At 38.8% G+C, this 26,792-nt stretch overlaps 1 protein-coding gene across 1 annotated transcript in view; it reads right to left on the reverse strand.

Moving 5' to 3' along the window:
• The window catches only part of MGAT4D (MGAT4 family member D), a 103,533-nt gene that overhangs the window by 53,439 nt on the left and 23,302 nt on the right, over positions 1-26,792 (reverse strand). Inside the window, exons 2-3 of the mRNA XM_037831483.1 lie at positions 26,097-26,252; positions 5,565-5,702 (exon numbers count right to left, since the gene is read on the reverse strand). Of these exons, the coding sequence (XP_037687411.1) occupies positions 5,565-5,702; positions 26,097-26,252 (294 nt within the window). The remainder of the gene's footprint in view (positions 1-5,564; positions 5,703-26,096; positions 26,253-26,792) is intronic.

The raw sequence follows: 26,792 nt of genomic DNA on the forward strand, positions 1-26,792 counted from the left end.
TTTGCCTTTGGGGTTGTCCACACCTTTGGAAAGATCTGGGAAGAAAGGGGATTAATCAATAGCAAAGGAAAAGAATTGGTTCATGGAGAATTGGTGAAACAAGTATTAACCAATCTACTCTCACCTAGAGAAATATCAGTGGTGTATATAAATGGACATCAGAAGGGCCCTACTTTTGTGGTAAAAGGCAATAGATTAGCTGATGAGAAGGCTAAGGAGGCCTCTCTCTGTCCCCCTTTAAAAATAATGGTCCTGATACCCTCTATCCCTAAAGAGTTTGGAGTCCCTACATTCTCTGCCAAAGAGGTAAAGGAGCTGGAACAGTTAGGAGCAACCTTAAATGATCAGGGGAAACGGTTTCTCCCACATGGCAGACAAATGTCGAATAAACAAATAATGAGGGAGATATTAGCAGTTTTACACCAGGGGAGTCATTGGGGGGTACAAGCCATGTGTGATGTAGTACTTAGACAATTTGGATGTGTAGGCCTTTATACACTTGCTAAACAAATCTGTGAGCGGTGCATAATTTGTAAAAAAATTAATAAAAAGGTTTTAAGAAAACAGGTACAAGGGGGAAGAGAGCCGGGCCTGAGACCATTCCAGAGCATTCAAGTTGATTACACTGAAATGCCCCCAATAGGTCATTTAAAGTATATTTTGGTAATTGTAGACCACCTCACCGGATGGGTGGAAGCCTGCCCTCTATCCTCAGCTACAGCATTGGGAACTTCTAAAGTTATCCTTGAACAAATCATTCCCCATTATGGGTTAGTGGAAAATATAGACTCTGACAATGGCAGTCACTTTACCTCCCCTGTGTTGCAGAATTTCATGGGAAGCCTGGGTGTCACTTGGGACTTCCACACTCCCTGGCATCCACCATCCTCTGGGAGAGTGGAAAGAATGAATCAAACCATAAAGAAACATCTTTCTAAATTAGTTTTGGAAACAAAGTTTCCCTGGATCATGTGCTTACCTATAGCTCTACTAAGAATCAGGACTGCCCCTAGAAAAGAACTGGGAATTTCCCCTTATGAAACGCTTTTTGGTTTGCCTTTCCCCAGGAGGACTGGAGAGCTCCCCTCCCTAGACACGAAGGATCTTTTCCTTAGGAATTATATACTGGCCTTGTACTTCTACTTTATCATCTCTCAGGCACCGTGGACCGCTGGTTCAGACCCCGCCTCTTGAATTTGCTGCCCATTGACAGCCCAGCAGCTGGGTTCTGATCTAGTCATGGAGAGAATCCAAACTTCAACCGATCTGCGAGGGACCCTATCAAGTCTTGCTGATGACTGAGACGGCAAGTCCGAACAGCAGAAAGAGGCTGGACTCATTACACACGAGTAAAAGGACCAGTGCCTGAACCAGATGATAAGTATCCAGCAACTCAACCTGAATCCTGAGAGTGACTCCCACCTCATATCCCCTAAGGATCACTCTAAATAGACAATAGTTGAAAGAACATACTAGGAGGAAGGGCTGGATTAAGCCCTGTGTTTGCACTGTGCTCTGTGTATAGCTTAATCATGAAATTGCTTGTACTGATCATAATGTTCCATATTCAAGGAGTAACAGGTTCTGCTAAGCTGGTTATAAGTGTAGTCAAAGGCTTAGAGTCCCAAACTGTACAATTTGACATCTGTCAAGTAATTAGCTGTAAAAATCTAAAACATCAGTGACAACTGAGGGAGGAATATAAGCATTTATGTAAGCAGACCGTTCAAATAGAGCGCAAGATTGTTGGGGGGGGGTGAACATTTGAGAGTATAACTTATGAGTCGCCTGACCCCTGTTATTCTTGGGACACTGCTTGGTGGACCACACAGTATGAGGGATGGGTCTCACCCAGGTTGGAGGGAAAACCATTAAGGGAAACTTGGCTGGAGTCTAACTCTCCAGTTCAAATTGACCCCAAGGTCATTAGAATACTTAGGGCCAAAGACTTAAAGCAGACCATAGAAATAGAGACAGGTTATGGAGATACAAATGCCTGGGTAGAATGGGTCAAATATACCATCCCGAGTCTAAACAAAAGCAACCATTACACTTGTCCAACAGGCTGACCCACTGCTCAGATTGTGCCCTTCCCCTTGGGGATGAAAAAGCATGAAAAGGAGTTTAAATGTATAACTCTCCTCTTTTAAAATGCTACTCCTGGTGAATGTTGTAGTACATTGTCCTCCCTTTTCCCTCCAGTCCAGAAGTGAAGTGTCAAGGCCATACCAGCTTCTCGCCTTGGTCCTGGAAACCACTCTGCCTGTCTCTTCAGATGGGAAGAAGGGCTCCAGGATCTTGGCACCATGGCTTTGTGTACAAAAGTGTGGAATGTGAGCAAAGATAGTACTGGCAACTTCTCCAGCCTAACTATACCCTGAGCAAACCTCTGGTGGTACTGCGGGAAGGGTGTTTTCTGGCCAACACTACCTGAAGAGTGGGGAGGAACCTGTGCTCTGGTTCAATTGGCTATCTCATTCACCCTGGCATTTGAAAGTAAAGAGAAGGTACCAACCCAAGGCAAAGGAGAAAAGAGAAACGTACAAAATGTACCTGGTTCCTTCAATGGAAGAATTTATGTAGCTAGTATAGGGGTTCCCTGGGAAGTTCCTAATGAGTTTAAAGCTAGAGATCAAGTAGCTGCAGGATTTGAATCATTCTTATTCTGGTGGGTCACCATCAATAAAAATGTGGATCATCAGCTAAGATTTATCAACTATACCAGGGATGTCATTGAGGGAATAGCAGAACAGTTAGATGCCACTAGCCAAATGGCATGGGAAAATAGAATGGCCCTAGACATGATGCTAGCTGAAAAAAGAGGTGTCTGTGCTATAGTTGGGAGAAGTTGTTGCACATTCATGCCCAATAATACAGCGCCTGACAGAACTATCACCAAAGCTCTACAAGGCTTAACAGCCTTATTTCAGAAACTAGCAAAAAATTCTAGCATTGACAACCCACTCACAGAATGGTTGGAAAACTGGTTCGAGAAATGGAAAGGAATTGCAAGGTCTATTTTAATTTTTTTATCATTCCAGCCAGAATGTTTGCAGCAGCTGGGTGCTACATCATCCCATGTGCCCAGAGGCTAGTTCAGAGACCTATCAAAACTTCTCTAATCAAGAATATCAGCAGAACAATCTATACCCCCCCATAAGAAGAAAGATCCCTATGATGAGGAATGTGAAAAAGCTCTTGGCAAATTTGAGAATCTAAAATGTGAAAACTAAAAAGGTTTAAAAAAGAAAGAGGAGGGAATCTGTAAGAAAGGGTTAAGTTTAGCTTTCACATAGAGACAACATGGAATAGGGAAAATGGAGGCAGAACCAGCTTAAACAGGTCCTGTGGTAAAGGGAAGAGAGAGAGAATCTGTGCAGCTCCTTATATGGACAAGTAACCATGGTTACTGGAATGTAAAGAGATATGGGATAAAATCAGAGGCAGGAACTCCCAGCAGGAAATTTAAACTGAATGAACTCTCTTGGATAGGTTATACAATTCAAAATCTCAAAGATGGGCTAGTTAGCTTTCTCAGATAGGCTGTAACCTCTGTAGTACCCAGCCAGTGGGGAAACAGGGGAGGGACCTGCGCATTAGGAATAGATTGAAAGATGGCCATGTTCTTCCTCTCGTGCACCAGCCCACCACATTTCTGGCTGTGCGCCCTATCTTGCAAGATCGTAAATAAATTCTTTTCTCCTCCAGAACTGAGTGAGCATTTATTCCCTTACAGGTACTGCTTTCTTTCCTACAGATGGTAAGTATTTTAGGCTTTTGTGAGGACCCAGGGCCCCATCCCCTCCTCCATTATAAGATACACGCAGCTGCCTACATGACCAGGCAACAGGCCCCTCCCCACCTGTGCCAGTTTGAATGTCCCCCAGAAAAAGCCATATTCTTTGACGTAATCTTGTGTGGGCAGACATATCAGTGTCGATTAGATTGTAATTCTTTGAGTGTTTCTGTGGAGATGTGCCCCACCCAACTGTGGGTGATGACTCTGATTGGATAATTTCCATGGAGGTGTTGGCCCGCCCATTCAGGGTGGGTCTAAATTAAATCACTGGAGCCATATAAATGAGCTGACAAACAGAAGGAACTCAGTACAGCTGAGAGTGACATTTTGAAGAGAAGCCACAGCCAAAAGGGACAGTTTGAAGAATGCACTGGAACTGAGAGAGGAGCTTCAGCTTACAGAGACATTTTGGAGATGGCCTTTGAAAGCAGACTTTTGCTCCGGAGAAGCTAAAAGAGGACAAATGCCCCAAGCGCAGCTGAGAGTGACATTTTTGAGGAACTGTAGCCTAGAGAGGAACATTCTGGGAGAAAGCCATTTTGAAACCAGAACTTTGGAGCAGACGCCAGCCACGTGCCTTCCCAGCTAACAGAGGTTTTCCGGACACTATTGGCCATCCTCCAGTGAAGGTGCCCGATTGCTGATGTGTTACCTTGGACACTTTATGGCCTTAAGACTGTAACTGTGTAACCAAATAACCCCCCTTTTATAAAAGCCAATCCATTTCAGGTGGTTTGCATTCCGGCAGCATTAGCAAACTAGAACACCACCCCATCACTGTTAGCAACGAAATCTCAGGAGACATTGTTTTAACCAAATCTCACAAGAAACTCGTTGTCACAAACTTTTATAACCACTCCCCCCCCCGACCCTTCCACCCTCTCCACACACACCCCACCCTGCCCCTTGGCACTCCTTTCTCTCTTTTTTGTTCTGTTCACTTTCCATGACTGGCCTCGACAGTGAGACCATCATCTCCTGTCAGTAAGTCCCAATTAAACCCATGTCCACTTCCATGCCTGGTGTGTTCTTTGGTCTTAGGGATAAGTTGGGTTGGAACAGCTTTACAGATCATGCCATCTCTGTTTCAACTAATCAACTCTGCCATTATAACATGAGACCAGCTACAGACAATAGATAAATGAAGAGTATGGCTATTTTCCAACAAAAGTGTATTTAAAAACAGGCATCCATGGGCTGGATCTGGCCTGTGGACTGTAGCCTGCCAATACCTTGCCTAGAGTGAGTCACTCATGAGAACAAATGAGACTGCAGGAAAGGCAGGCATCCTGAGACTCCGTCTAACGTACCTCCTTGTAGCCAAAGTGCTTTTCTTCTCTTATAAACCTGGGAAACTTTAACTCAATCTTCAACTAATCTCAGTTACTACCTCTTCTGTAGAGCTTTTGATACTTTGGCATTAGTGACCAAGGGTAATAGGATTAACCAGATATGAATAGATTTATCAAAACCAAGGGAACAGAGCTGCAAAGAACTTAGTAGATGCTTAATACATGTTTGACTTATACTAACTTATTTTCAAATTATCTGTATTAAACTTGAGTTTGAATTCAATTTGCTAAATATTTATTGAACTATTACTTTCTGCCAGACAGTCAGCTGATTTCTAGTCCACACCAATGTCAGACAAGTAAGTGGTTTATAAATCAGTGTGAGTCATATTAATGGATTACATTTTCAAACTTCAAAGCATGTCCACAGGTCAAAATATCTGTATTGATTTTCCAATTTCAAATTTTCTTACCTCCTGTTTTCCCTTTGCCAATGATTACATCAGGATAAATTCTGCCTGCTTTCCTTAGATGAGGGAAAAAAACTTTAAATGCTTCAAATGTATTAGATACTGTTTCATCCTTACCCAATGTATCCATTTTCTCCTCAACTGAAAGAAAGAAAACAAATAGGGCTTTTGAGTTTACAACTATATGGATATTTCTCCCTGCAGCATAATTTTTTTAAAAGTAAGGTTATAAATTTAATTCACAGATTAATTTAGTATTCAACATAAAAGAAATAACTACTGTTCAATGTAGATTATCAAAAACATGAGCTATAAAATGTACTTTAAAAATTATTGATTCATCTTTATTTTAAAAATGAATATTTAAGCCCAGCCTAATGAGTTACACAAACCAGAGGCTAATTGAACCATCTGTTTCTAATGAAGCAGGTGTAACTGAAACATGCTATAATCGGTCTGCTCTGCTATTTTGATTAATATGACTTCACTAAAGTTTCTATCTTTAAAACTTTGTTTTGCAGTCCGTCAACATTTAATGACTCTAATTGTACCATTAATTTGAAATTGCTGTTAAGATTATTTTTCAAGTGCTTTAAAGTCATGTCATGGAGTCATGCCAACTAATCTAAGTTCTCTGAATACACAGGTAATGATTTCCCTATTTTCTCTTTAGAATATCAATGATTGTGCTCCACTAACTCTGTTTTCCTGGTTTATATATACTGACCAGCATTCATCTGCTTGAGGGACATAATCATGACATTGCAATACTCTAGATCAGGTGTTTTAAAAGGGGAGACTGTATGAATAAGAATCAGTTGTAACACAATTAATAATGGAACTTTGGTTATGGTCTGCAGATTACATAGGTCTGCAGATTACATACGGAAGAGTATGATGTTACAAAGATACATAATGTGATAAGAATTTAACGTAAAAGTGTTAGGGGATGCAAAATAAGTAAGACCGTATGATTCCTATTAGTGGTATATTTTGCAGTGCCCTCATATTATTTAATGGTGTGTGTTTGTTTGTTTTCATTCATTTTTTTTAAATTAGGGAAGTTGTGGTTTTACAAATCAATCATGTATAAAATACATGATTCCCATATACCACCCTATTATTGACACCTTGCATTGGTGTGGTACATTTGTTACAACTGGTGAAAGCACATTTTTATAACTGTACTATAACTACAGCCCATGGTTTAACTTAGGGTTCACTGTTTGTGTTGTTCAGTACCATGGATTTTTTTAAATTTTTTAGTAACATATATTCAACCTAAAATTTCCCCTTTTAGTCACATTCAAACTTATAATTCAGGGTTGTTAATTACGTTCACAATGTTGTGCTATCAGCACCACCATCCATTATCAAAACTTTTCCATCATTCCAGATAGAAACTCTGTACATTTTTTTATTAAATTCAGTTTTATTGAAATACATTCACATACCATGCAATCATCCATGATATACAATCCACTGTCCACAGTATGATAACATAGTTATGTGTCCATCACCACAATCTCTGAACATTTTCCTTACATCAGAAAGAACCAGAACAAGAATAAAAAATAAAAGTGAAAAAAGAACACCCCAATCATCCCCCCATCCCACCCCATTTGTCCTTCAGTTTTTATCCCCATTCCTCCACTCATCCACACACTAGATAAAGGGGGTGTGATCCACAAGGTCTTCACAATCACACTGTCACCCTTGTAATCTACATTATTATATAATTGTCTTCAAGAGTCCAGACTGCTGGGTTGGAGTTTGGTAGTTTCAGGTATTTACTTCTAGCTATTCCAATACATTAAAGCCTAAGAGGTGCTATCTATATAGTGCATAAGAATGTCCACCAGAGTGACCTCTCGACTCCATTTGGAATCTCTCAGCCACTGAAACTATTTCGTCTCATTTTGCATCCCCCTTTTGGTCAAGAAGATACTCTCAGTCCCACGATGCCGGGTCCACATTCATCCCCGGGAGTCATACTCTGCGTTGCCAGGGAGATTTACACCCCTGGGAGTCTGGTCCCACATAGGGGGGAGGGCAGCGAGTTCACCTGTTGAGATGGCTCAGTTAGAGAGAGAGAGGGCCACATCTGAGCAACAAAGAGGTACTCAGGGGGAGACTCTTAGGCACCATTACATACAACTTTAGATTCTCCCTTGTGGTAATGAGCTTCATAAGGGCAAGTCCCATGCTCGAGGGCTCAGCACATCAAACCGCCAGTCCCAATGTTTGTGACAACATCAACACCAGTCCAGGTGAGGATGTCCAACACATCCGCACCTTCCCCCAGATCCTCGGGGCTGGGGAGGGGGAAGCTGTAAATATATTAAATATATTTTTTATTATCTGCCCAAATTACTCTAGGATGTGTCACTATTTCACTCCAGCCTATACTAACCTACTGTATCTCACTTCCTATTCAAAGTTCCATGCAATTGTGGTGTTTGAACAAATCCACTGTAGAGTTGTACTGTTAAGAAAATTTAGATCCTGTACCAAATAGATATCTATTCCCTTGGTCTCATATGAAAGTTGAAGTTTTAAAACACAATCAGTTTCAACCTTTATCCTTTGGCCTGGCTTGCCCTGGTCTTAACCAGACCCGCTTCATTCATATCACTAATTGAAGTCTGGGCTCTTTTTCAGCTTTTTTTTTTTTTTTTTTTTTTTTTTGACAGTGGCTATATGCACTAATACCGACATTCATATCTGCCGAGCTCTAGCTCTGAGTTTCAGGTGTCTCAGAGATATGCATTGTTCCAGAGACCAATCACGTTATACGCTAGGGGATCAGCATCTCAAAGTTTAGAGATAGGCCTTACAATTCAGGGATAGAGTTAACTGCTGTAAGAGCTTACAATCTAGGGACTATTACAATTATTGTGTCCACGTTAGGCTATGTTCTAAGATTCAATTCTGAGTTTACACATTGTAGTTAGTCCATATTGGTGAGGCATCATCCCTCTCACCATGTTTTCTCCAACACTTTTACTCCTATATATATATTTCCTACAATTTTATAGAGTTATATTCACATACCATACATTTATCCACAGTGTACAATCTTGTTCATGGTATCATCATAAAGTTGTACATTTATCACCACAATCAGCACTTGAACATACTGATTACTACAAGAAAAACTGTTTTGTTTTTTTTTTTTTTTAGCAATAAGAAAAAATGATAAAAAGAAAAATAACATGTCATACAATACAATATACTACTAAGGACAGCAAATAACACCACTACCAAGAATCCCATATTACTCCCCTATATCCCCCTCTCATACACATTTAGCATTGGCATATTGCCTTTGTTACATTTAATGGAGGTATATTACAATGTTACTGTTGACCATAGACTCCAGTTTGCTTTGATTATGTTTTTTCCTGAATACCATCCATTTTTCAAATTTCTACATGGTTGACATTCATTTGCTTTCCCACATGCAAAAACATTTTTATATTTGTATATTTAGTAACAGTCATTGGCCACTCCAGTTTTTGCCACGTTATACAGTGCCAGTCTTTATCATGTATCTTTACCTCTGGTGTCATACATTCTCCTATCCCACCTCTTTCAGCTTTACTCACAGACATCTTTGTTCAGTGTACTTACAATACTATGCTACCATCACACAGTATTATGCTATCTATTTCTGGATCTATGCAATCAATCCTAAACATTCTGTAGTCCTTCAGCATCAAATGGCTGATCTCTGCCCTCTTTCTATCTCCTGGTCACCTGTGTTGTCAGCTTTTAACTCCCAAAGTTTGTTCATTAATGTCTGTTCATATTAGTGAGACCATACAGAATCTGTCCTTTTGTTTCTGGCTAACTTCAATCAACATAATGTCCTCAAGGTTCATCCACATTATTACATGATCCATGTCTTTGTTCTGTCTTACAGCTGCATAATATTCCATCATGTGTATATACCACAGTTTGTTTATCCACTCGTCCTTTGATGGACATTTGGGCTGTTTCCATCTCTTGGCAATTGTGAATAATGCTGCAATAAACATTGGTTTACAAATGTCTGTTTGTGTCTTAAGTTTCAGTTCCTCTGAGTATATACCCAGCAATGGAATAGCTGGGTCATATGGCAAATCTATATTTAGCTTCCTGAGGAACCTCCATACTGTCTTCCAGAGTGGTTGCACCATTCTACATTCCCACCAACAATGAATAAGTGTGCCTCTTTCTCCACATCCTCTCTAGCACTTGGCATTTTCTGTTTTTTGGATAATGGCCATTCTGGTAGGTGTGAGATGATATCTCATTGTGGTTTTGATTTGCATTTCCTTAATAGCCAGTGAAGTTGAGCATTTTTTCATATGCTTTTGAGCCATTTGTATTTCCTCTTCAGAAAAATGTCTGTTCATGTCTTTTGCCCATTTTTTAATTGGATTGTTTGTCTTTCTGTTATTGAGATGCAGGATTCCTTTATATATTCTGGATATTAAACCCTTATCTGATACGTGGTTTCCAAATATCATCTCCCATTGTGTAGGTTGCCTTTTGACTTTTCTGACAAAGTCCTTTGATGTACAAAAGTGTTTAATTTTGAGGAGATCCCATTTGTCCATTTGTTCTTTGGTTGCTCGTGCCTTGGGTGTGAGGTCTAAGAAACCACCTCCTTTAACAAGATCTTTAAGATATTGCCCTACATTTTCTTCTAAGAGTTTTATGGTCTTGGTGCTAATGTTTAGGTCTTTGATCCACTTTGAATTAATTTTGGTATAAGGTGTGAGATGGACATCCTCTTTCATTCTTTTGGAAATGGATATCCAGTTCTCCAAACACCATTTATTGAACAGGCTGCTCTTTCCCAGTTGCTTCGGCTTCACTGCCTTATCAAAGATCAGTTGTCCATAGATGTGAGGGTCTACTTCTGAACACTCAATTCGATTCCATTGATCAGTATATCTGTCTTTATGCCAGTACCATGCTGTTTTGAGCACTGTAGCTTTGTAATATGCTTCAAAGTCAGGTAGTGTGAGACCTCCCACTTCATTCCTCTTTCTCAAGACATTTTTGGCTATTCGGGGCACCTTACCCTTCCAAATAAATTTAGTTATTGGTTTTTCTATTTCTGTAAAGTAAGTTGTTGGGATTTGAATTGGTATTGCATTGAATCTGTAAATCAGTTTAGGTAAAATTGCCATCTTAACTATATTTAGTCTTCCAATCCATGAACATGGTTGTTCTTCCATTTTTTTCAGGTCTTGTTCAATTTCTTTTAGCAGTTTCTTATAGTTTTCTATGTAAAGGTCTTTTGTGTCCTTGGTTAAGTTTATTCCTAAATACTTGATTCTTTTGGTTGCTATTGTAAATGGGATTTTTTTTCTTGATTTCCTCCTCTTGTTGCACATTACTTGTGTATAGGAACACTACAGATTTTTGCATGTTGATCTTGTAGCCTGCTACTTTGCTGTATTCATTGACTAGTTTTAGTAGCTTTGCTGTAGATTTTTCTGGATTTCCTACATATAGAATCATGTCATCTGCAAATAGTGAAAGTTTTACTTCTTCCTCTCCAATTTGGATGCCTTTCATTTCTTTTTCTTGCCTAATTGCTCTAGCTAGAACTTCCAGCACAATGTTGAATAGCAATGGTGATAGTGGGCATCCCTGTCTTGTTCCTGATCTTAGAGGAAAAGCTTTCAGTCTCTCCCCATTGAGTGTGATGTTAGCTGTGGGTTTTTCATATATTGCCTTTATCATATTGAAAAAGTTCCCTTCTATTCCTATCCTTTAAAGTGTTTTCATCAGGAAAGGATGTTGAATTTTGTCAAATGCCTTTTCTGCATCAATCGAGATGATCATGTGGTTCTTCTGCTTTGATTTATTGATGTGGTGTATTACATTAATTGATTTTCTTGTGTTGAACCAGCCTTGCATACCTGGAATAAATCCCACCTGGTCGTGGTGTATAATTCTTTTAATGTGCTGCTGGATTCGATTTGCGAGTATTTTGTTGAGGATTTTTGTGTCTATATTCATTAAAGAAATTGGTCTATAATTTTCTTTTTTTGTAGTATCTTTGCCTGGTTTTGGTATTAGGGTGATGATGGCTTCATAGAAAGAGTTAGGTCGCTTTCCCTCTTCTTCAATTTTTTTGAAGAGATTGAGCAGGATTGGTACTAATTTGCTCTTGAATGCTTGGTAGAATTCACATGTGAAACCATCTGGTCCTGGGCTTTTCCTTTTTGGGAGCTTTTTGATGACTGACTCAATCTCTTTACTTGTGATTGGTTTGTTGAGGTCATCTATTTCTTGTTGAGTTAATGTTGGTTGTTTATGCTTTTCTAGGAAGTTGTCCATTTCATCTAAGTTGTCTAGTTTATTAGCATATAGTTGTTCATAGTATCTTCTGATTATCTCCTTAATTTCTGCAGGGTCAGTAGTTATATTTCCTTTCCCATTTCTGATTGCATTTATTTGCATCTGCTCTCTCTTTTTTTTTTTGTTAGCCTAGCCAGTGGTCCATCGATTTTATTGATTTTCTCAAAGAACCAACTTCTGGTTTTGTTGATTCTCTCTATTGTTTTCCTGTTCTCAATTGCATTTATTTCTGCTCTAATCTTTGTTATTTCTTCCCTTCTGCTTGCTTTGGGGTTAGTTTGCTGTTCTTTCTCTAATTCCTCCAGGTGAGCAGTTAACTCTTCAATTTTTGCTCTCTCTTCTCTTTTAATATAGGCATTTAGGGCAATAAATTTCCCTCTCAGCATCGCCTTTGCTGCATCCCATAAGTTTTGATAAGTTGTGTTTTCATTGTCATTTGCCTCGAGCTATTTACTAATTTCTCTTGTAATTTCTTCTTTTACCCATTGGTTTTCTAAGAGGCTGTTGTTTAGCCTCCATATGTTTGTGAATTTTATGACCTTCTGCCTTTTATTTATTTCCAACTTCATTCCATTGTGGTCTGAGAAAGTGTTTTGTATAATATCAATATTTTAAAATTTGTTGAGACTTGCTTTGTGACCCAACATGTGGTCTATCCTAGAGAATGTTCCATGAGCACTTGAGAAAAAAGTGTATCCTGCTGTTGTTGGATGTAGTGTTCTATAAATGTCTGTCAAGTCTAGTTCATTTATCATACAATTCAACATCTCTGTTTCTTTAGTGATCCTCTGTCTAGATGTTCTATCCATTAATGAGAGTAGTGTATTGAAGTCTCCAACTATTACTGTAGAGGTATCTATTTCTCCTTTCAGTGATTGCAGTGTTTGCCTCATGAATTTTGGGGCATTCTGGTTTGGTGCATAAATATTTATGACTGTTATGTTTTCTTGATGAATTGACCCTTTTATTAATATATAGTGTCCTTCTTTGTCTCTTTTAATTGTTTTGCTTTTGAAGTCTAACTTGTCTGATATTAATATAGCTACTCCCGCTTTTTTCTGGTTGTTGCATGAAATATCTTTTTCCAACCTTTCACTTTCAGTCTATGTTTGTCCTTGTGTCTAAAGTGAGTTTCTTGTAGACAGCATATAGATGGGTCCTGTTTTTTAATCCATTCTGCCAGTCTGTGTCTTTTTATTGGGGAGTTTAATCCATTTACATTTAGTGTTATTACTGTAAGGGCAGTACTTTCTACTACCATTTTGTTTTCTGGAATTTATATGTCACATCTTATTTTTTCCTCTCCTTTTACCTTTCCTGATAATCTTCATTTCTGCACTCTTCTCCAACTCTCTCTCTCCTGTCTTTTCCTATCAGCCTGTAGCACTCCCTTTAGTATTTCTTGTAGTGCCAGTCTCTTATTCACAAACTCTCTCAGTGTCTGTTTGTCTGAAAATGTTTTAATCTCTCCCTCATTTTTGAAGGAAAGTTTTGCTGGATATAGAATTCTTGGCTGGCAGTTTTTCTCTTTCAGTATCTTAAATATATCATGCCACTGTCTTCTTGCCTCCATGGTTTCTGCAGAGAAATCTGTACATAGTCTTATTGACCTTCCCTTGTATGTGATGGATTGCTTTTCTCTTGCTGCTTTCAGAATCCTCTCTTTGTCTTTGACATTGGACAATCTGACCAGTAAGTATCTTGGAGTAGGTCTATTGGGATCTATTCTATTTGGGGTACGTTGTACTTCTTGAATCTCTAATTTTCTGTCTTTTATAAGAGTTGGGAAATTTTCAGTGAATATGTCTTCTATTACTCTTTCTGCCCCTTTTCCCCTCTCTTCTCCTTCTGGGATACCCATAACACGTATATTTGTGCGTTTCATGTTGTCACTCAGCTCCCTAAGACCCTGCTCATATTTTTCCATTTTTTTCACCATCTGTTCTTTTGTGTGTATGAATTCGAATGACCTGTCTTCCAGTTCACTGATCCTTTCTTCTGCCTGTTCAAATCTACTGTTGTATCCCTCCATTGTGTTTTTCATCTCCTCCATTGTGGCCTTCATTCCCATGAGTTCTGCCATTTGTTTTTTTAAGTTTATGAATTCTTCTTTATGGTCAGCCAGTGTCTTTATATTCTTCAGCTCTTTTGCTATATCTTCCTTCATTTCATCAAATTTATTTAGCATTAGTTGCCTCCACTCCTGTGTCTCAGCTGAGCTATTAGTTTGTTCCTTTGGCTGGTCCATGTTTTCATGTTTCCTGGTATGGCTTGTTATCTTAAGTTGTCTAGGCATCTGATTTTCTTGATTTGTTTATTTTGGAGCTTGTTTTCTGTCTTTTACCTGGTGGTTTTCTTGTTGGTAGTCTTTATTCTCTGGCCTCTGTTATTCAGTTCAACTTATTCTAGACCTGTAACTTAGGTTCTATTTAGTTGATCAGAACTTTTCCCCTCTTGTTTTTTCTGCTTCTTGCTCTGCCTCTATGTAACCTTTTTGTGAGTGGGTCTCCTCAGATATGGTCGATCCTTGTCAGATTTTCCCAGTCTAGTGAGGCCCAGGTCTCACTGGGAGGGTATGGAGTTTTCCTGAGAATGAGACCCTCCTATGAGGCCTTTAGAATTGGTGCTTTTCCTCTCCTGTCCAGCAGGTGGTACTGGCCAGCCCGCAGCTCCCCCACCAGTGTAAGGAGGTATGGAGCCTTTAGAATTCTGATCCTGTCAGGGGCGTGGCTGACTGAAGCCGGAACCTGAATTCCAGCCCCCGGGGTCTGAATTCCCAGAAGGAGGACTGCCAGTTGAGCTGGACCTCCCTCCACTCTCCCAATCCTCAGAACTCCAGTTGTCTCTCAGGGGCACTATTCCCTTCTCCTCTCTCCTCTTTGGGGCCTCTCCAGGTAGATTCCTTGGTCAGCCTGAGTTGCCAATTAAAGACGGGGGTGGAGGCCTTCAGTAGTGAATACGGAATTCAAAGACACTGTGGGTACTCTGTCTCCCCCCAAGCCCAGCCTAGTCCCTCAACCTTTGCTTTCCGATAGAAAATAACCACATATATTACTTTTAGATTAAAAAAAAAAGTAGAAAAGAAATCAAGAAAAAGAAAAAAAAGGAAAAAAAAAAAGTCTCTTTTAAAAGTCTTTCTCCAGCCTGGAAGTTTTGTCAGTGTCAGAATAGAGCATTTAAAGATATGCTTTGGGCTATTGTCTGATAATTACTCTCCAACTGCTTCAGTTCCACCCCTGCTGGGGGCTATTGAAATGCAAAAAGATAAGGGATCAGTGAGAAGCCAGAAGGGACAAAATGTAGGGGAAAAAAAAATGGCTTTTTTGGAGTCTGGGAATGGGTGCCTGCTTTTACATGCCCCCACTTCTCAGAGCCGAGCCCTTCTTTAGCACCCCAGCTCCCAAAGTTAGTTAATTAATTTGTTAATTAATTCTGCAGTTGAGGCTGGGTTGAGCCTCCCTTCTTGTCCTCAGCAGATTGCTGTTTTTTGGTGTTTTTTTCCCCCCCTTTCAGGGAGCCGGCAGCAAGACAGTCTGTGAGGTCTGGGTGGGGAGGGGCACCAGACCCCTGGTCCGGGGAACTTACAATGTTTGCTGCGTTCTCAGCTTTTCCTCCAATTCCAAACTTGCGTCCGATGTGTGACTGGTTACCGGAGACCCCGAAAACACTGCCTCACACAGTTCTTGGGTAATTGCCAGCTGCTCTAGGGGAGAGATGAGATTCTGCTCCTCACCACTCTGCCATCACCATGCGGTTGATGGAGACCCAGCAGACGTGCGGGAAGTCTTTATGATAAAGAATGTGTTCAATTTTGGTGAATGTCCCATGGGTATTTGGGAAAAAAAGTATCCTCTAGTCATCAGTTGTTGATGCTGAGTCGTGTTTATTAAGTATTGTGCTCCAGTCATCTAAATCCTTCTTCCTTGTCTTCATGCTGGGGCAGGTTGCCCCTCGAAGGCGCCTGGAAAAGCAGCTGCTCCGGTGGTGCCAGGAGTGCGTGCAGGACGGGCAGCCGCCCTAGGCTTCTCTGGGCTGAGTCGCGTTTGAAGCGCCAGGTAAGCCCGCCCGCGCCCGGCAGCAGCAGCGCCCGCACAGGCAGGCCACGAGGACCGGCCCAGACAGGATTCCGGTGACAGGCCCGAAACTCTGTACATTTTAAGCCTTAACTCCCTATTCCCTAGCTTGACCCTCTCACCTGGTAACCTATATTCTAGATTCTGACTCTCTGAGTTTTGTTTATTCTAATTATTTTATATCTGGTTATAAGATGGGAATTTGGGACTGGCTCATTTTGGGAGCCAAAGAGAAAACCATCCCAAGTCGTAGGTGAGGCATAGATATTCCTTATAGTCCTTGGCACAAGGTGATACCTCAACTGCTAAAGATTTTACTGATGGCAACCTGAGAAGATGTTCTAGGAGATAGGGAATGCTGTGGCAAGTGTGATGATTTAGGCATTTAAAAGATATGAGAACAAAGATTACAAAGACAATGGAATTGGCTGGTGTGTAGTAAAGAACTTAAATTTGCCCAAAGAGAGTCTGGCTTTTCCCTTGGCTCCTAGGTAGTAATTTCTAAGACTTCGGAATGTCCTGCCTGATAAAATGTCTGTGTTTACCTGGGGGCCTTGGGCCATGGCAGGCAGTCTAACAATGTGGTTTATGGTGGGGTCTGTGGGTCCCACAGTATCAGCTCCACCTCTGGAGGGACAAGAGAGTCAGGTGAGCCATGTGAACATGAGCTTCCCTGACTGCGACTGCACACCTATGTCATAACACAGTTACCGAGGGGAGTTTTCCCTTTTGATGACTCCACTGGGAAAGGACAATTGGAAGTTCTGCACTTAGAATTCTCCTGGGCTCTGTCTCATGCATCTCTTGCCTGGGCTGATTTCAATCTGTATTCTTTCATTGTAATGAACGGTAGTTGCAAGTGTAACAGCTTTCAGTGAGTTCTGTGAGTTCTTCTGGTGAATTATTGAGCCAGAGGTTAGTCTTGGAGATTCTTGAGACTACAATTGCTGTCAAAAGTGAGAGTGGTTTTGTGAACTACCCCAAACTCTGAAGTTGGTTAAAGCTAAAATGTGTTGATGACCTGTAGGGAAATACTGAGAGTCTGAGGGACATTAGCAATCAGTTATTGGGTAAATTTGAGAGTCAGCAGTCTCTTGGGTAATGTACAAAGAGGCCCTTATATCCTACAGTGGAAGAACAGGCACAGCTAAATGGCAGGCAAGACCTAATTGCTATATTCACAGAGCTCCAGAGAATTCAAATGCTTAGTCAAAGCAGGCTTGCTTTGCTAATGTCAGGGCACTGGTGGTAAAAATAAGGGATTCTGAAACATGGGATGGGGACATGTACATGGATGCTCCAGGGGTGCTGGCTTTGCAGAATGCCCAAAACCTTATGGGTATGCAAAGATGGTCTAATATTTCCCAGAAAGAACTGGCTGCTATGCTGGAAGATGCTACAGAAGCCACAGTCTGACAAGACAGGTGACCCCATTAATAGCTGCCCCTCGCCTCCTTTCCTGGCTGCCAGCCCAAAATCTAGGGGGAAATTCCAGTATAACCTGGATAAGAAAGTGCTGAGTGTGATAGGGAAGAAAACAGACTATACACCAAAAGGGTTCCAAGACTTGACTAGCATGTTCTGGCAAGAGCAAGGGGAGTATCCTTAAGATTGGATTTTGTGGTTTCTTGATGAAGAGGCCTGTATTAAAGATTATATAAGCCAAATTCAATGACATTGGGGGAATATGCCCCAGGATATAGGGCATACTCACTGCTAGGGTAGCAATTAGCACTCTAGAAAAAGCAATAACCAATGCTTAGTGAAGTAGAAATGTCTGAGTAGCCTTGCCAAATGGGAATGGAAGAAGTAAAAATGTTGAAGGAAGTGGAGATGCTGGAATATATATATTGTGTAAGGCCAGAAGACGTACTAGTCAAGCACTAGTCTAAGATTTAACCCTATTGCAAGCTGATAAGTTAGACTTCAAGTTTTATGGATGCTGCCAGAAGACATGAGACTCTTGGGTCAGAGACAAAGGACTTTATTACTCACCGCAGAGAAGGCAATGTGATCTCCATGCTTGTGTTGGTTCTTCTTGCCCTCCAGATCCCACAGGGGCCACAAAGAAGGGTTCATGTGGAAGCAGCACATGGTGGGGTGTGTGTGTCTGTGTGTGTCACAGCACATGAACTCTGAATTTAGAGAATCCACATCTTTTACATTAAGCTGCAAGCAAACTTGCTCGACTTCTGTACCAAAGGGAAACTATCTCTAAGCAGCAAGGCTGTTTGCTACAAAAATATATTTGAAGAAAGACAGTCCAGAACAAAATCCAGAGTGCCCCCCCAACAAAAGATGCAGAAACACAAGCAAACCATGGAGAACTGTCTCCCAACAAATCTACCTCTAAGTTTCTATACTGTCTTGGCTTCTGGCAAAGTTTCCCATGTGTATGCCATTGACTACCATGATTAATCTGACCAACAGGAGATGGGACCAAATCCATTCAATTTTCCTCCTGTACCATTTAATTAAGGCAATTATCCTTCAGGACACAGGATGAAACCAATCTGCAGTACTGACTTCAACCACACCTCCCAGGATCCTGGACCAAAAAGCTGAGCATATCTCATAAATCATCAGGGTCTACCTTAGAAAGCTAGGTCACTTTCTCCTTAAGTTTCTGTACTTATCTTTCCACTTTGCTTGAAGCATTAATCCAGGTACAACTGAATATATTAGTAATTGTTCAGACTTCACCTTGGCCTGCAGGATGAGGTCTAGGGTAATTCCATCATCTATGTAAATCCTAGCCAGTGAGTTGAGGCTGATCTGGATGCCTTCAGGGATGAAGTGATATACATACACTTTTCAAGTGCACATGGAACATTCACAGAACCTCACTGAATTTTAAAGAATTACAATTATTCAAACTGTACTCTCTGAATGTAACGGAATTGTGCTAGAAATCAATAACAGAAATAAATCTGGAAAAATTCCCCCAGATATTTGGAAACTAAACAGCCCACTACTAAACAATCTTTGGGCCAAAGAGGAAGGCTCAACAAAAATTAGAAAATATTTTGAACTGAATGAAAATGAAAATAAAACATAAAAAATGTGTGGGAGGCAAACAAAATTTCTTATAGGGAAATTTTTAGCATTAAGTGCCTGTATTAGAAAACAGAAATATCTCTAATAAACAATTTTAGCTTCAAACTTACAAATTAGAAAAAGAGTAGACTAAACTTAAAGGAAACAAAAAGAATGGAAATAAGAGCAGAAACCCATAAAATGGGAAACAAAAATAATGCAGAAAATAAATGAAACCAAAAACTAGTTCTTTGGAAAAAATTTCAAGAAAATTAATACAACTTACCAGATTAACCAAGAAAAAAAAGAGGGATGACACAAATTACTAACATAAAAAAAAGAGGAGGAATTATCACCACTGATTTCATAGACATTAAAAGGTTAATAATGGAATTGTATGAATAATTCTATGCACATAACTTCAACAACCTAGATGAAATGGGGCAATTCCTTGAAAGACCCAAACTCCTAAAACTCATCCAAGAAGACACAGATAACCTGCATAGTAGTATATCTATTAAGGAAATCAAATTCATAGTTAGTCCCAACAAAGAAAACCCCAGGATGAAATGGCTTCACAGGGGAATTCTACCAAACATTTCAAGCAGAATTAAGAGCAATCCTGCTCAAATTCTTCCAAAACTGAAGAGGAGGGAACACTCCCTAACTCATCCTATGAGGTCAACATCCCCCGCACATGAAAGCCAGATAAAGATTCATAAGAAAAGAAAATTACAGACCAATATCTGTTATAAATATAGATGCAAACAGGAATGTAAGAATGGTTCAACATAAGAAAATCAATTAATGTAATATATTATATTAACAGAGCAATGGGAAAAAACCGTATGATCATCTCACCTGATGCAGAAAAGGAGGCATTTGGCAAAATCTAGCACTGCTTCTTTTGATAAAAAGCCTTAGAAAACTAGGAATAGAAGGAAACTTCCTCAACATGAAAAAGGGCATATATGAAAAACCCAGCACTAATATCATATTCAATGGTGAAAGACTAAAAGCTTTCCCTTTAAGATCTGCAACAAGACAAGGATATCCACTGTTACCAATCTTATTCAACATTATATTGGAAGTTCTAGCCAGAGCAATTAGGCAAGAAAAAGAAATAAAAGACATCCAAATTGGAAAGGAAGAAGCAAAATGTTCACTATTTTCAGACAATATGATCCTGTATAGAGAAAGTCATAAAAAGTCAATCATAGTGCTACTAGAGCTAATAAATGAATTTATCAGAGTGGCAGAATACAAGTTCAATACATAAAACTCAGTAGTGTTTCTATATACTAGTATTAGAACAATCTGAGGAGGAAATCAAGAAAATACCATTTACAATTGCAACTAAAAGAACCAAATATCTAGGAATAAATTTAACCAAGAAAGTAAAGGACTTATACACAGAAAACAACAAAACATCACTAAAAGAAATTTTAAAAGACCTAAATAAAAGGAAGGATATTCTATGCTCATGGATTAGAAAACTAAACATTGTCAATATGTCAATTCTACCCAAAGTTATTTACAGATTCAATGCAATCCCAATCAAAATTCCAACAGCCTTCTCTGAAGAAATGGAAAAGCCAATCACCAATTTTTTTTTTTTTGAATGTTAAGGGACAACAAATAGTCAAAATGATATTGAAAAAGAAGATGGAAGTTGGAGGACTCTCACAAGCCAACTTTAGAATTTATTACAAAGCTACAGTGGTCAAAACAGAATGATACAGGCACAAGGATAGATGTATAGACCCTGACATCTATAGCCAATTGATTTTTGACAAGTGTGCCAAGTCCACTCAATTGGGAAAGAACCGTCTTTTCAACAATAATGCTGAGAGAACTGGATATCCATATGCAAAAGAATTATGAGGGACCACTAATGCATACCATATACAAAAATAAACTCAAAGTGGATCAAAGACTTAAACAAAAGAACCAGGACTATAAAACTCCTGGAAGACAAGAAAATGTAGGGAAGCATCTTAAAGATCTTGTGGTGGGCAGGTTTCTTAGACCTTAAACCCAAAGCACAAGCAATGAAAGAAGAAATAGATAGATGAGCTCTCCTCAAAATTGAATACTTGTGTGCTTCAAAGGACTTTATCAAGAAAGAAAAGGCAGCCTACTCAATGGGAGAAAATATTTGGAAACCACATATCTGAAAAGGGTTTAACATCCAGAATCTATAAAGAAATTCTACAACTCAACAATAAAAAGACACCCAACTCAATTAAAAAATGGGCATAAGACATGAATAGACATTTCTCTAAAGAGGAAATACAAATGGCTAAAAAAGCACATGAAAAGATGCTCAACATCACTAGACATTAGGGAAATGAAAATCAAAAACACAATGACATATCATTTTACACCTACTAGAATGTCCATTATTAGAAAAAACAGAGAAGCTGCTAGTGCTTGAGAGGATGTGGAGAAATAGGAACATTCATTCGCTGCTACTGGGAATGCAGAATGGTGAAGCCACTTTGGAAGGCAGTTTGGCAGTACCTCAGAAAGTTTAGTATAGAATTGCCATATGATTCGGTGATCCCATTACTGGGCATATACTCAGAAGAACTGAAAGCAGGGACATGAATAGACATTTGTACACTGTTTTATCATGATTGCCAAGAGAGAGAAACAGCCCAAATGTCCATCAATGGACAAGTGGATAAACAAACTGTGGTATATACATATGATGGAATATTATGCAGCTGTAAGACAGAATAAAGTCAGGTAAGCATATAAAATGTGGATGAACATTGAGGAAGTTATGTTGAGTGAAATTAGCCAGAAACAAAAGGACAAATACTGTGTGGTCTCACTAATATGAATATGAACTAACATTAATAAGCAAACTTTGAGAGTTAAAATTGAGAGCCTAGGTTATCAGGAAATTGGAAGAGGGTGGAGATTGGGCATTTGATGCTCAAGGAGTCTAGAATGTTCAACAGGATTGATTGTATAGATCCAGAAATAGATAGCACAATACTGTGTGACAGTAGCACATATTGTAAGTACACCGAACAAAGATGAATGTGAGTATGGTTCAAAGAGAAAGGCTAGGGGCATGTAAGACATCAGAGGGAAAGAATAAGATAAAGACTGGGACTGCATAACTTAGTGAAACCTAGAGTGGTCAATGATGGTGATTAAATGTGCAAAAATAAGAATGTTTTTACATGAAGGAGAACAAATGAATCTCAACTTCCCAAGGTGCTGAAAATGGGATGGTATTGGAGGAAAAATACAATCACAGGAAACTAGAGTCTATAGTTAACAGTAACATTGTAATATGCCTCCACTAATTGTAACAAAGGCAGTATACCAAAGCTAAATGTCTATATGAGGGGGATATAAGGGAAGAGTATGGGATTCTTGTGGTGGTGTTGTCTGAACTTTTTAATGTATTTCACTTTATGTTATTGCTATTTTTTCTTTTTTTCTTTTTTCTCCTCTTCCTCTTTTCTTTTTTAGAAGAAATGGAAATGTCTGCATATAGATTGTGGTGGTGGATGCATAACTATGTAATTATACCAGGAACCACTAATTGTTTACTTAGGATGGCATGTTTAAAAAATAAACAGAGGGATACAAGTGCTGGAGAAATGTGAAGAGAAGGATATAGCTAATCACTGTTGGTGGGGAAGTAGAATGGTACAACACCTCTGGAGGGCAGTGTGGTGGTTCCACAGATAGCTAAGTATGGGGTTACCATATGGTCCTGCAACCCAGTTATTGGGGATATACCTGGAAGAACTGAGAGCAGGGACATGAATGAACGTTTGCATACTTTGCAACAGATGGAGGTGGCCTAAGGGCACATCAACTAATGAATGGAATGGTGAACTGTGGTGTATACATACAATGGAATGCTGAGTGACTGAAAGAAGAAATGAAGTTGTGAGTTATGCAACTAGGTAATTGGCTCTTGAGGACAGTATGTTGTGTGAAATAAGCCAGAAATGAAAAGACAGACATTATAACGCCTCACTAATGTGGATTAACTATAATGTGCAAACTCTTGAGATTTGAATCTGAGAGCATAGGTTATCAGGGGGCAGGCTTATTGTAACGGTTCCTAGATTGTAAGTTGTAATGTTTATTTCTAGATTCTGAGATGTTGAGCTCTTGTGTATAACCTGGGTTGGTCCCTGGAACTTTGAGTATCTGTGTGACATGTGAGACTCGGAGCTAGAGTTCAGCAGCTATGAATGTCAACATAATCCCATACAGCAAATGTTAAAAAAGTTGAAAAAGAGATCAGACTTCAATTAGAGATATGAACGAAATGGCCTTCATTAGTACTAAGGTAAATCAGACTAAAGGATAAAGGATGAAATTGACTTTTTAAAACTTCAACTTCTGTGTGAGACCAAAGATAGAGATGTTTAATTGGTGGAAAATCTTTATTTTTTGTAGCATACTATATAATTTAACTTGTATGGTCAGTTTATTCAAACATCATAGTTACATGGAACCTTGAATAGGGTATGAGATCTGGTTTGCTTGTACAGGTTCATGTGAAACCTTGATAAATCCCAGAGTAATTTGGGCAGAGAATAAAAACTATTTGCAAAGCTCCCTTGAAAGCCTGGGGAAAAAATGTGGAAATATTAAACTTCCCCACCTGGTGAAGTCCTGATATTCTAACAAGCATTGCGGACTACCATTTTAGTAAGCCACGCCCTCGATCTTGGGACTTACCTCTATGAAGCTTGTTACTACAAAGGAGAGGCTAAGCTTATTTATAGCTTGCCTAAAAAGTCAGCCCCAGAGCACCTCTTTTGTTGTTCAGATGTGGCCTCTCTAAGCCATCTTGGCAGGTAGACTTGCTGCCCTCCCCTCTACGTGGCACTTGATTTCCAGGGGTGTAAATCTCCCTGGCAGTGTGGGACATGATCCCCCCAATGGGGATGAGCCTGGGCCTAGCATTGTGGGGTTGAGAAAGATTTCTTGACCAAAAGTGGGGAGAGAAATGAAACAAAGTAAAGTTTCAGAGGCTGAGAGATTTCAAATGGAGTCCAGAGGTCATTCCGAAGTTCATTCTTATGCATTTTACATGCATCCATTTTTAGTTTTTAGTGTATTAGAATAGCTAGAAGGAAACACTTGAAATTGTTGAACTGCAACCCAGTAGCCTTGATTCTTGAAGACGATTGTACAGGTATGTAGCTTAAACAGTATGACTGTGTGATTGTGAAAACCCGGTGGCTCACACTCCCTTTATCCAGTGTATGGACAGATGAGTAGAAAAATGTGAACAAAAAAGTAAATGAATTATGGGGTGAGGTGGGTGGGAATGGGCTGTTTTGGTCGTTCTTTTTTACTTTTATTCTTATTCTTATTACTTTTTTGGAGTAATGAAAATGTTCAAAAATCGGTTGTGGTGATGAATACACAACTATATGATGATACTGTGAACAACTGATTGCACACTTTGAATGACTGTATGGTATGTGAATATATCTCAATAAAATTACAAGGAAAAAATTGAAAAAAATTTAAAAAGTAGAACTATTTACAATAATCAACCCAAATGAAATATTTAGGTACAAATCTAAAATTAAAATGTGCAGGACCTGTATGCTGAAAAGTACAAAATGCTGATGAAAGAAACTGAAGAAGAGATAAATAAACGGGCATGTGGTGTTCTTGGATTGAAACACTCAACATTGTTAAGGTTTCAATTACCTCCAAGTTTAGGTTTCCACAAAGAGAATGTGAAAGACAAGCCACGGAATGGAAGAAAATATTTCCAAATCACATACTCATCTATTATGTATCCAGAATATACAAAGAATGTTCAAAACTCAACTACAAGAAAACAAACTAACAAAAGATATGAACAAACATTTCACCAAAGAACATATATGGATAACAAATAAGTACATAAAAATGTTCAACATTATTAGTCATTCAGGAAATACAATTTAAAACTTTGAGATGACATGATATTAGAATGGATAAAATAAATTGGACTGAATGGAACTCTCCTATATTGTTGGGGGGGAATGCAAAATGGTACAGGAACTCTAGAAAACAGTTTGGCAGTTTTAAAAATAAAGTTAAAAATACACTTACCATATGATCCATCAATCCTACTTCTAGGTATTTATTCTAAAGAAATAAAAATTTCAAGCAAAAATCTGTACACAAATGTTTACAACAAAATTATCTGTCATTGCTCCAAATGGAAAAAAAACAACACAAATGTCCCTCAAATGTTGAATGGTTAAACAAATTGTATCTGTTGTGCATCCATATAATGGAATACCCCTCAGCAATAAAAATGAACAATTGGTCATTCAACAACTTGGTTGAATCTCAAAGGCATTATGCTAGGTGGAAGAAGCTAGTCCCAAATGGTTACACACAGTATGATTCTATTTATATGGCATCTGGAAAAGGCAAAACTATGGAAACAGAGAACTGATCAGTGATTGCCAGGGGTTAAGAGTGGGGGAAAGTTTGATGACAAAGAGACTCCTGGAAAAATGGGGAGCTACTTAAGGTTTATATACAGGACAGCGTAGTCTTCACTTTGGCTACAATGAGAATAGATAGGTGAGGAAAGATTAGCAACAGAGACAAAATTTAGGAAAATGTTAGTAGACATTAAGATGACTTAAAGGTGACTTGACTAGGTTAGTAGAGACAGAAAGACGTGGACAGATTTACAATATATTTAAAGAGAGAGAGGATGTTGAAGCAACAAGGATGTCCCTTGACTGACAGCAGTATGGAAAAAGGTTGGAGGTGATGCAGGGATTCTGGCTGTATCCACTGTGTGGATTATGGATGGTGGTGAAATTCACAGAGATAGAGAACACAAGATCATTTTTGAGGTAGAGATGGGGGAAGTGTTATCAGTGATATCTTTTACCAGATCTTTGAATGTCTTTTTTAGTAGAACCAGGAATGATGTAGTTATGTTTATTGGGGAGAAATGGCCCTAAAATCAGAAGGCATAGAATCTAAATTTCCAAAAGCAAAATATAAAACAAGCAAACAAACCACCATACACAGAAACAAAAGAAACACAAACCTAAGCTTGACTGATTTTCTCTCTCTGTAATTTCATGCTTCATTTTTTCCAAGGCTTTCATTAACTCTTGCCGATTTTCATCAGTTCTGTTTTTCAAATGTAGTATATTTTCCTTAAACTCCAAAATATGGTTTCTACAATTAAATAATTGATTACCTGCAAAGAAAACATATATGTATATGTTTATGCATGTAGCAATGTTATCGTACAATTTTCTATAATGTATAATAAAAATTTAAAATATATATAGCACTATACAGTTATAATATATGTTGTACTATATATGACCATGTAAACCTAAGTGCTGTACACATATAGTATGAATATGTATATATAAAGATGGGAAAGATAAACAATAAAATATTAAAATAATAGTATCTGGAAAATGGGATTATCAGTGGTCCTTGCTTTATTACTTTATGCTTTTCTCTGTTTTCCAAATTTTCCATTTTGTGAAAGTTTTCGATATGAAAACTGCACTGACCCAAAAATTTCAATTCTAAGGATGTTATTTATCATTGTAAAAAAAACTGGATCTGTAGACAGTGTTACTTATCATTGTAAAAAAAAATTGGAAACAATCCAAGAGCTCAATGATAAGAAATTTGCCAAATCAATGACAGAATATCGTTTTAAGAGTTCTGGTGGCTCTGGTTCAAATGACATATAACTGAATCCCAGTTTTGTCACTTAATA

This window comes from Choloepus didactylus, chromosome 3 (genome assembly GCF_015220235.1).
Source record: "Choloepus didactylus isolate mChoDid1 chromosome 3, mChoDid1.pri, whole genome shotgun sequence".
Taxonomy (NCBI): domain Eukaryota; kingdom Metazoa; phylum Chordata; class Mammalia; order Pilosa; family Megalonychidae; genus Choloepus; species Choloepus didactylus.